General features: G+C 40.6%; 2 protein-coding genes across 2 annotated transcripts in view; one reads left to right on the forward strand and one right to left on the reverse strand.

Annotated features, from left to right (window-relative positions):
- The window catches only part of LOC106540516 (rho GTPase-activating protein 44), a 116,976-nt gene extending 105,666 nt beyond the window's left edge, over window positions 1–11,310 (reverse strand). The window contains exon 1 of the mRNA XM_014055702.2: window positions 10,665–11,310. Within this exon, the coding sequence (XP_013911177.2) occupies window positions 10,665–10,717 (53 nt within the window). The 5' untranslated portion in view covers window positions 10,718–11,310. The remainder of the gene's footprint in view (window positions 1–10,664) is intronic.
- Window positions 11,311–11,565: 255 nt separating this feature from the next.
- LOC106540565 (cytochrome P450 2C5) overlaps window positions 11,566–12,275 on the forward strand; it is a 38,266-nt gene continuing 37,556 nt past the window's right edge. Inside the window, exon 1 of the mRNA XM_087709800.1 lies at window positions 11,566–11,781. The gene's annotated coding sequence lies outside the window, so the exon portion shown is untranslated. The remainder of the gene's footprint in view (window positions 11,782–12,275) is intronic.

Consider the following 12,275-nt stretch of genomic DNA (forward strand, 5'->3'; position numbering starts at 1 on the left):
TTGTTAAAAAAAAACAACTACCTGTGTGCCTTCCTGCATACAACAATTGGCAAGAAAGCACTTCTGGGTTTCCTAGAGCCATGTGTAGGGATGGGTTACTTTAAATTAATTCTGACAGTATAGATTATTAAAAAGCTTTATGAACCTGTCAGCAAAATAGGGAGCAGGAGAGAGAAGGAAGCCAAAGAGAAATAATCAAAGCTGCCTTTGCATCCAAATTTTTCCAGATGGCCCTTTATGCTATTAAGTAAAAAAAAAAATCATTTTGCAGCTAATTTACCTTGACGTTGGGGAAAAAGGAATATACAGACGTATGGAGAAGCCTTATGTACAGTTCTCCATAAAATTTCTTGAAGGATTCATGACTTTTGCACAAAAAAGAGCTGAAGTACCCAAAGAAGCAATTATATCAAGTGGACAGGATATTCCTGTCATTTACATGGATGAAACCAGGGATGGGATATTATCCCTGGTATTGAGGCAGGTAGGGGAAAAGGATGTTAAGTTTATTTTAGGAGTTAATTGTTTTCAAGATTTTTTCCCCCACTGAAAATAGGATAAAATAAGATGTTCCAGTTTTGGGAATAATGATGAAAGGAGCAATGAGTACCACTGGGTTTTATCCCTTGTATAACTTGGAATAGATATAGAATAAAGAATAACTAGCTTGACCCTTCTCTTTTCTGCACTTCTCTCTGTCAACAGATCAATCCAGTTAGCAATGAACCTAGCCAGCCTATTGGACAGGCATCACCCAATTGGGTTGAGAGTTGGCTAGTTTATTTATTGGACCAGTGTGCGGTTCAACAGGTTCATGGTGCTTTTCAGAATAATTAAACCTCTCATGGAATACCGTAAGACATAACCCTCCACAATTCTATCTAAAATATTAAACATAAAAAATCCACAGCAGTTATAATGAAACATCCACAGTATCTAGCACATTAACACAATATCTAACAATAAAATTCCAATAGCACTCTATTGCAAAAATGTCAGTTACATTAATCACTCTGTAGATAATCCTTCAAGGATAGATATTGAATGTAGGGTGTATGTTCTGATCTGATTGGTGTGAGGTTAAAACTAATAAACACGAGGAAGGCAACTGGCCTTAAATGGAGGACTCCAACTTTTCTAACCAGAGGGGAGACTTCAAGCTTCTTACTTTATGGACACTTCTACAAACCTATGGTGGCCAACCACAAAATATCCATTACTGAATGGTGAAGTTGCAACTTACTATTACATCATCTCGGCCTTCAAAAACTTGGTCTTTTCTATCCATGTGCAGATTATACCAAGCACAATGTGCCTATCTTATTCAAAAAAGGCGCATGTAGAAAAAACTTTGGCCAAAGAGAATGTATTCCCACATATCCAGAACAGTGTCCTGGATAAACTGGTACATGATTTGAGTTGAACCACAATTAATTGTGAGCTGCAACTTTTCAGTCCTTTACGTTTCATTATTACAAAGGTCTTTCTGAAATCCGGAGAGGTTACTGCTACAGTTTCTGGGAAATTCTCTTTGCCTCCAAGCATCCCTGAGGGGTTCCCTGTTTACTCCTTAAGAGGCTGCTCTCAAACAGCTGCTAATTTGTACATGCTCACTGTAAGTATGCCGGTATTTCCCCAGGCAGAAAGTGTTTGCCTTTTATATTTAAATTCAAATGCAACATTCTCGGTACATGCAATCATTAGTATGCGATGATACATTTTGCCATCATCAAACACTTAAAAATAAATTAAAAGAAAATCTGGTGAAAGAGCATGTCTCACGTGTCTCTCTTTTCTCTGGAATAATTAAATTCATTTTTAATAGATGATGCTGAAGATTATTATTTTACTGGAAACATAATAACAATAAATTTTCTTTTTAAGAATGAAAAATAATGATAGCTAGGAAACTTAGAAACTATACCCGTATGTCAAAGATTGAGCTTTGCTCCCATTCAGTCTTCTCCTTTCTGTTTTCTGGCTAAAATGCGCTGAGAAGGTAAGGAAAAAAGTACTGCAATGTAAAAGGTGCACAAAGAAGACAAGCTGCCATTAACAGAAGGTGGTAAGATGTGTCAATTATGGAACAGAATTTAAGACATGAGTGTCAAACTTGCAATGTCACATTGTCGTCACTTGGGTGTGGCCAGCGCATGATGCATCCGACCCGCGGGCTGTGAATTTGACACTGCTGATTTAAGAGAACTGCTCTATTTAAGCAGGGGAACACAACTCAATACCAGAGCAAATCATGATGTTTTCATGGAGAGTAAGCTTTCCAATTAAAATAAGCATAGTTTTTTATTATTTTAAAGAAAAGTTGGATAAGTCCATGTATTGTACCTTATGGCTGAGTTCACACCTCCACAATCATGGTTTACCAACTGGAATCACTAGATTTACATACCAAATAAAAATAACTTAGCAAAATGTAGGAACCCAGAATAATTTCTTGCCCAACATATATTTTGATGTTTCATAAATTAGAACTTAAAAGACCAAAAAGATGTTGGAATTTTAAATGTAAGATTTTTTTAAGGATTATTTTTCTGGGAAGCAAAACAACAAACCAGCTTTTCTAGATACCAACAGAAGGACTTTATGGAAGTGGATATATATTTATCAAATCTATATACCATCCATCTCACTATCTAAATAGGTTGCAATGTTGTAAGCTGCCTTGAGAGTTAATACATTGTAAACAGAAAGGGAGAGGATAACTTCAACAATAACCAAAATAAATAAATGCACCATTCTCCACTGCTAACAGCAAACACTACTATAATAAACAAACTGAGATCTGCTTAAAACACGCATGAGGGTAACTAACACATAATCTTAAATATCCATGCAAATGGTGTGAACAATCTACTCACAGAGTCTCTAACCTTTCAAATGCAACTGGGTAAGACAAAACAATGCTTGTGTTGTAGTGATACAATAATACAACACAACTCTTCATAATATGCTTCCCTTTTCTTCCCTCCGCCCTTGAAGGATCCTTCTGGGCAAAGTACAGAAATAAACAAAGTTTACACATTATTCTAAGCCAAATAGAAACTAGCTGCAATGGTTAGAAAACATGATTTCTGGCTTAGCAAGTTATATCAACACAACTAATAATGACTTTTTAAATAAATTATGGTTAGTTCAGTTATAAGGCTTCACATGTAGTATAAAGTAGTTCACAGTCTGATAAGAGCTTTCAATTAAGAAATCCACATATCCACCTAAACCTTGATCCTCATCACAATAACTTATTACTTTAGGAGAATAGATAAAACATTGCACTGCATCGCCTGCTATATGTTAATGCTCATCAAGATTTCATCTGAAAGATGACTGAAGTTTAAGACAAATTCTACACAAGGGAGGATGAGAGCCAAGGCAGAATCTTGCTTATTACATTTTTCACCTCTTAGTTGATTCAACTAAAAAAATTCAGAGTTGAGTAAAGATCCAATCAGTATAATCTTTAGCAAAGACTGAAAATGCAGTGGAGATGTCTCCATCATTCCTTACTTTCTCTCCTACTAGTATGTTGTAGAAAAAAATTTATAGCCTTCCAATAAGATAAACTTTCATTCTTTGGGACACACCTTCCTTTTAGAAGGCTATGAATTCATTTCACCCTCTCCTCTGCCTTTATTTCCCCTATCCTGGCCTTTTCTATTCCACGTCATAACCTTTTTCTGCATATTGTATAAAAGGGAAATTCTAGCGTAACAGAAAAGAGGAGGAATAACATGTATTCCAGTCCATGAAAAAGAGAGTGGGAGAAAAATGGAAAGCTTGTCTACTTTGGCTCCCTGCTGCCTTAGATCTTGTTATAGAAGAGTTCACCTAGCAATATGAGGAATAAATGAAGATTTTTGTTAAAGCCAGAGTAACATCCTCCATCCTATGAAAACAAGAGAATTGAAATGGAAAGAAAAGTCTTAATCCTGGTAAAAAAAGTATTCAAGAAAGAAATGTTTATCCCACATGCACACACTCCATTATCCACAGTTTTCTAGAGAACTGCTTGCTGTATAGTTGGCGTCTAGACAACATGATAGAGAAAGCTTTTCTGAGGCCAAAACAGAAATGGAAGTGAGAGAAAAGAGAACTAGATAAAACGTAATGTATTCAATCTTGTATGACCACAGGATCTGCTGCCACAAACATTCCCCTATTTCACTTGTGGTTCAGTCCTTCCATCTACAAATGTAACAAAAAGATGAACAAAAATCAAATGTGCTTATGAATTCAGTTAAAATCAATACATTCTAGTAACATTTAATCCAGTGGTTCCTACGCTTTTCTTTATACAGACCACTAAAACATCACCAACATATTTCAGAATCACCACATAAGCAAGAAATTGGCAACACAACATCTTCAGGCACCATGAGGTTGGGGTTCCTTTGTAACATCTTTCACTGCATCTTCAAGTGAAATAAAACACAACATTTACAAGGGAAAATATATCTTGCAAGATGTCGGTTTTTCAAGATAGATCAGACTAGGAACTCAGCATCATCTATTTTACTTCTATGTTTGTTGTAAATCTATAGTAACTGCATCTTGCAAGTCCAAATTCACTTCCCCCTCCCTCCCTTCCTTCATCTTCATAAGAACTAGGGAGGGGCTTGTCTGAGATGTCTACTCACATTACATTCCTGGTCTGGACACAGTTCTCTTTTATCTAACCATTCTCTTGGCAGCAGTTCTTCCTATATCCCTCAAGGCACTCCCTCTTTTCTGTACAGATGTTGGCATTCTCACCCAAAATTGTGACTATGACAAAATTTTGAAAGATTTAGGCAATTCTTCGTATGGGTTTTTTAAATGATATTTATTAATATGAATTTTACATTTTATATATGTGATTGTTTTATATTTATTATCATCTGCATCAATTGTTTTATTTAATTGTTCACTGCTCAGAGTTGCTTTTGACGAGATGGCCAGCATACATACATACATACATACATACATACATACATACATACATACATACCCACACACACAAACACACACTATCTATACATACATACATACATACATACATACATACATACATACATACATACATTTCTGACCCCCTCCTCCGTCCAGTAACGAATACCGAGACAAGCTTAAATGAGAATGTCCTTTAATAACAAGTTCAGATTCTCGGTGGCTGAAAGCCAAGTAAACAAACAGATAAGGACCTTGGCAGCAAGGCCAACAAACTTTGGCAGCAATTCAGACAAACTATGGCAGCAATCCAGCCTGCCAAGTTTGTTTCTCTTTAGTCAAAGTGTTGATTTCTGCAAGAAGGGTGTGGCACAAGCAGTCTCTTTTATAGTCTGGAGAGGAGCCTAATGACCATCAGCTGAGCGTAATTACCTCCTGTAATTAGTAATTGTTCTTGACTGCAGAGTAGCTGTTCGACGGAGTACATCCCCGGAACAACTCACAGTTGGTTTCTGGATCACTCTCCCTTGTCTCATCCCCACTGATCCAAGGCTCAGGTGCCACCTGGTGGCCAACCAGTCTCTCTGCACCCTGCTCGGAGTCAGAACCCTGTCCAGGGTCCTCCACATCCTCCAGGGCCGACTCATAGGGCCCCTCGCTGTCAGAGTCTGGTGGCAGCTCCAACAGCTCCTGCTGGGCCACAACATATACATACATACATACATACATACATACATACATACATACATACATACATATATACACACAGCTAACCACAACACCAAAATTTGCAAATAACTTGTAACGAAATAGAGATTTCTACATGGGATTGTACTCGATGACTAAGGAGAATAATAAACTAATCTGGTTCAAAAACTGATATTTAACTGTTTCATTGAAATATCTCTTATACATTTTGTGCTTTCCTCCCTTAACAGTTTATAAATGTGCACTGCAAGAGTCCTTGGCTAACAACAAAAGGCTAGCATTAGTGTGACTCAGATTTTTCATCTCACAGATCTTCTTTAGCTCTTCTTCCCCCTAAATGCTATGTTTCATCCTGTAAATACAGTTCCAGCAGCTAGATACTTCCCAACCTAAAGCCTTAGCAACTTCTCTGAATCTCAGAAGGAACACAGTTCTAGGCTGGCTCAGAAGAAAACCTTAGGTTTAACAATGGCAAGTCTGATGCCTCCAAGAAATTTGCAATGGGCTACACCAAATAATACTCCAGAACCAACAACAGAAAGCCGCAGGTACCATTGAAATAGGGAAGCTGGGGGGAGGGCGGCACTTCTTCCCCTCTGTCTCCCTTCTGGAATCCAACTTAGACAAACAGACCAACAAACAATAACATAAAATGGAACAGAAGACAACTTGGTTGAGAAAAAAAGCCCATAGCAATTAAAATGTCAAATTGAGAAAATTGTTTTAAGTCAGCAAAGTCAAGGTGATCAAGGCTCTTTCGGTACCAAATCATAAACAATGAATAGTCTAGTACTGTGTCTTAACCACCAACCAACCATCTAAAATACTACACAGGAATTCATTTTAGAAACAAGCAGAGGAAAAAGAAACCAATTATCAAATGTTACATCTGCAGGAGCCAAACATGATATCATTATCCTTCTTTCTGTTTTCTCCCCAGTATCTGATCATCCAACATATGTGCAGTCTCTGTACATGAAGTTTGCTGAATCAAAGGAGCTGTGGTGGCACAGTGGTTAGAATGCAGTATTGCAGGCTAACTCACTGCTGACTTCAGGAGTTCAATCCAAAGTGGCTCAAGGTTGACTCAGCTTTCCATCTTTCCGAGGTCGGTAAAATGCCCCCAGATTGTTGGGGGCAATATGCTGGGGCTGTAAACTGCTTAGAGAGGGCTGTAAAGCACTGTGAAGCAATATATAAGTCTAAGTGCTATTGCTATCAGTGCCTGTACTAAGGTGAAAAGAATAAATCTTACCTGAAAAGCCCTGCAGAACTTAAGGCACTGACTACTTAATTCTGAATGTTTATAATATAATAGAATATTAGCAAGCTATTATAGCACATCTAATAAGATGTAACCAACATAAATGTGATTTTTCTAATGTGTTAACCAAAGATTTCTGGGAAATCCCAACTGCAGAGATGTGACCCATTTAGAGACATATCAAAGGTATCAATCTTGTTGTCGCCATATTAAGCTTCTGTCTTGCAGACTTTCCTAGACCAGGTTTCAAAATACGATGGAAAGAATGCAGGGCAACACAAGCTTGTCTTTTCATGGCAAGCATCTTATTATATATCATGAAGAACATATAAAAACCTAGGCTACTTATAGCCAGAATTACCCAGAACTTGATCTATGTTTGTCATCAGCACTACCATTGCCCCCTCTTCAACAATCTTGCCCCTCCCTAACATTTCTCATTCTTTCCTGAGCATTAATTAAGTGGCTTTATGGCACATCACTTGCTTCATTGTGTGTGTGTGTGTGTGTGTGTGTGTGTGTGTGTGTGTGTGTGTGGCATGCGTATGCATACGCATATGCACACAGACACACAGACACACACACACACACACACACACACACACACACACACACATATATATATATATATATATATATATATATATATATATATATATATATATATATATAGTCTCCCTTTATTTATTTATCAGCACAAACACACACACACACACACGTATGTATGTATGTATGTATGTATGTATGTATGTATGTATGTATGTATGTATCACAAACAGACTGCAGGGCAGAAGGTTATCTACCATATATCCTACTCCATGGAAAAACAAATCTAAAACTCATGGATTTCAGATAAGGTAACTTGGAAGCACTACAGTCCCTGGTGGAAGATAAGGAATCATATCTAAAAAGTAATAGTATTCTAATAATTTATTCAAAGAGAGCAACATATATTTATGTGCAATAATTTCCATTACTTCATTTGTGATTATATTAATAAGCGGTTATGATTTGAAAAAACTAGCTGGAACTGCAAAGATCTGTGTTCTCATAATAACCAAAGTGAGGTTTCTAGAAGCCAAGAATCAAAGCAAGATTCCCTGGCAATTTCAATAATGCTGTAACAAAAAAGTTTCAGGAAAGCATAATTTTGGAAACCATAGGCATTTATTTTTTCAACTGCACAATTAAGAAAACAAATTCCAAACTCCATTTATTCTAAATCTATGTTATGATTTTAAAAGATTTGCACGACAATTCTGAACCCCAGAAATAACTAAAGCAGGATGCTAGCTTGCATCCATTCTTTTCAAATAAGACTTTTTCTATCTCCCCACCCACTCCAGCTTTTAAAAAGCTGGTTAACACACAAGGGAGGACCAAAATACACACAGCTTCTGCAGATACTTGCATCACTATAACTGATTGCTACTTATCTAAATATACCTAAACCAGCTGCTCGTTTTGAAAAGTCAGGCAAAGGCCAGGTACTGTAGAAAACCATCATATATCTGGGTCTATCACCTGACATACATGTCTTTACCTGTGTTTGTAATTAACATGAAAGTTAGAACATTAATATGCAATTGCTGTAATCTAGAAGTTAGAAAATTTGTATTTTATGACAGAATTCCTGAAGTTCCAGAATTCTCTAGAGGTATCTTGATTTGTAAGGCAAACAACATGGATTTAATGGTAACATTACTTTGTTCCACATATCTCTGGGTATTTTACAGTTGCCCTACTGTTCCCATCAATCCTCTCTCTAATCAAGTCATCTCCTACCATGGTATCTAATCTAGGTCATTTGTTCAGCAAATTAGTTGCTATTATTCCTATATACCAGACCTACCAACAGCAGCAGCTCTACTTCCCTCCCTTCCTCACCCCCATCAAAACACACTTATGCCCTCGCTTCAATCTGCTTTCAGAGCCAAATGACCCTTCCAGAAAGGCAATCTTAAGCAAATGGACTGTTAAGAAGGGAAAATAAGTACAGCCCACTCTTTTGTTGCAGGGACAACATAATTTCCCTCTGGTCTGAAATGAAATGCTTGTTGGGGTTCACACAGAGGAATAGCTTTAGGCACATGGATCAAAAGCTAGCTACACAGCAGGGCCATTCCTGGGATTGCAATTAAAACCAAGACTTGATGTGTGCTTAGAATTCTGAGTTTGAACCAGCTGTTAAAAAAAAAAGGAAACAGCAAAATGGCCATCTACATTTATCAAAGGAAGAAGGGATAAAAGCATCCTTAATCCTGCAAGCTGTGGGCAGACAGAACTGCTCCAGTAGCCCTTTGCTCAAGCTTGCAAGAAACAGCATCATTCATTGTCATCTGCTCAAACAAGGAATATAAAGATGGTCTCCAGCTGCTACCAGGAGGAATCAGGAATGTAAAAATGGAAGCCTATCGGTCTGATAGACTAACATGAATAAATGATGGCTTATCCATCTGGACAACTAAATGCAAGCAAAGCGTTAGGATTTTTCTTGTGATTTCTACTATTAAGAACTGTCTGAAAAATTCATAGGAACCCCAGAGAGACTGCCCGATGTATTTTTTCTCCCCTGAGTAACAACATCCTCTAATCACTGATCAGCTCCACCCTATGCTAATGGACTCTTCATCTTCTTCATTCCTCTTGGGTGGGAGGGCAGAAGGGTTCAGTTTCTGTACAGATTATAGGCGAATTCTCAAAGGTTTGGCAGGAGAAATCACACTAAGCCAAGTCCAGACTTTGGTTTCAAGCCAAGCCAGCACATCAGAGCCTGCCTGGCTTTTTTCCCACCCGAGTCTAATTCTGGCAACCACACCAGCAGCTAAAAAAGAATCTTGCAGTGCCAGTGCCCCAACAGCAAGGTACCAATTGCTGGAAAGGGGCTCCGTGATGGCTATTTCTAAAAGTCAACCTGGCAGCTGGCCAGGAAGCAAATCGAGACTAAAACAACTCTCCTCCCCAAATCCTGCAGACTTTATCTCTGCATATTAAAAAAAAACAAACACCAAACCCAAACAGAATTAGCATTTCACATTTCCCCACCCTTTTCACAGTGATGTAAACAGGCTCATTCAATGAAATACCTGGTGACTTGACCCAACCATTTCAAGAACCACTTGGGGGAGGAGGAGGAGGAACTATGTTACTACAAGTCAAAATTGCTTTTCTCCCCCCCACACACAGACAAAGGGCAACTCAGATATCAGCATCTCTAGATGTTGTAAATCAAGAGCCACAGGTTCAGAAACTGCCTAGCTGGGAGCCTAGGCCAGCTAAAGGCTAAATATTCCTTTGATTAAGAGTTTGTTTAATTGGTGTTGACTTGCTGGCAATTGTTGACAAGCAAGAGGCCAAAGTCTGGGGCAGAAAGACTAAGCAAGTAAGACTCTCTTGAACAGATGGACCTGGCTATCCACTTGAGGCCAGTAGAACACCTGGGTGCCCCAGTTGGAACATGCTAGGCTGGTTAGAACAGCAGCAGCCATGACCGAGAATTGGGGGCAAAGCTGTGCTTTGTGAAGAATCGACGCAAAGGAAAGGATACCCCAAAAGGACTAACTAGCAAAACCAAGGGGAACAAAAGGGAACGGAGGTCATAGCAAAGTCCACTGACCATCACGCCCCGCAGAATCCTTATCCTGTACGGACGACGACCTCCCTCCCCCCCCCCCCCCGGCAGGCGCAGTGCACCAGGGGCGCTCCAAACCGAAGCCAGGGGCATTTCTCTCTCTGCCACCCGGCTCCTTACCTGCCCACTGTCTGGTTGGCCAGCTGCCGCATGCGGTTGAATTGCTTCTTCATGGTTGCGCCCTTGGCCGGAGAGCGCAGGGGAACGAAGGAGGTGGGAGGATCGGTAGCTATCCCGGGCTGGGAGAGGCGGAGGAAGGCGGTTACATGGCCCCTTCTTCTGCAGGGTAGAAAGCGAAGGAGGACTCTAGCACTGCAGCAACGGCGGGAAACGAGGAGGGCAGCCGCCGGCCAGCAACAGCGCAGCCTCCTGCATCCTCTCGGTGCGCAGCGGCGTCACTTTCTCTCTCCCTCTCTCTCTCTCAATAAGCGCAGCCGCCGCGGAGCGAGCACGCCCGATCGGCCCCCGAAGCTTTTCGTGCTCGCGCCTGGCCTATACCGGGCCGCTCGTGCTGCTCTGCGCTCCGATCCCGACTCTTCCCCTCTTTCTCATCGGCGCCAGCCCGGATTCTCTGCGCTTCTCTAACACCGGGCGGGGAGGGGGGAGTAACGGCTCACACTGCGGCTGCCCAGCCTGGGGCGCTGGGAACTGTAGTCCCCCCCCCTCCTTCTTCTTCTGTCCGCCTCTTTCTGACGTGTGATGGACGAGGGCGCTGCGGAGTACTTCGAAGCCGCTAACTCCGGCCGAGGCAAGAAAGGAAGAAAACGATGAGCATCGCTGCTACGGAGTCCGACCCGGCTGGCCGAAGAGCGGGAATTTCCGTCAAGCAGGCCAGGAAGTCTTGGGATGAGACGGTCGTTTCCGTCGGGAAGGAATACAGCAAATTAACCTTTTGGGAGCGGAGACGTCTTCACTCCCCTCTCCTTGACCCGCAAAACAGGATGGAGAGTTGCAAACAACCCTTCCCACACCAAAGGTTGGCGCTGGATGGATGCATACTTCGGGATGTTTGCCACGAGATGGCCACGAGATTTCTTTTTTCTAGCCTTCCCCCCAAAGTCTGCTTATTGTATACCTCATATCTGGAGGCATCCTTTGGAAGGAGGTAGATAACATTTGGGTCGCTTTTCTGAGGGATGCTACTTATCTGGATCTACTTCGTTTGGACTGCAGATCTGGTTTTGGAATGGGAACTGTCCATCCTCTCTGCTAACTGTTGCTGTTAATTCCTGTCTAGGTAACTGCAGCATTTTAAAATACATTTGAATTACTGTATTATGGGAGCCTCTTGTGTTGTGGACCCTGCCCTGATAACCCTAAGCTAAAGACTTAGCAAGCTGTTATGGAATTTACTCTCCTCTGCTTGCTTGCTACGGAGCCTTCCACCAGGAGAGAGCTCTAAAAGATGCAGACCAGCTCTAAAACCCACTCTGCCTTAATTCAAGCCCAAACTCACCCTCCATCCATGGCAATTTGGCAATTTGTTTTTGGACAGAATTTCATATTGTTCATTTCCCTTGTCCCGCTTTCTGGCTAGGCCCCTAAACCTCCATCTTCTGTTGCTTGATTCTGCAACAATTCACCTTCTAGCCAAATTCACTGGGTTGATTCTCTTTGAAACAAATGTTTTAGCTTTTCATCCTCTATACTGGCAGCTGAATGATTTGCAGACATCCTCAACCATTTTACTTCTTGTTCAGGAGTAGTTTTTTCTGCTAGTGATGGTAGGCA

The sequence above is a fragment of the Thamnophis sirtalis genome, unplaced genomic scaffold (genome assembly GCF_051295495.1).
Source record: "Thamnophis sirtalis isolate CommonGarterSnake01/CBP01778 unplaced genomic scaffold, rThaSir2_p1.2 scaffold_3, whole genome shotgun sequence".
In the NCBI taxonomy this organism is placed as follows: domain Eukaryota; kingdom Metazoa; phylum Chordata; class Lepidosauria; order Squamata; family Natricidae; genus Thamnophis; species Thamnophis sirtalis.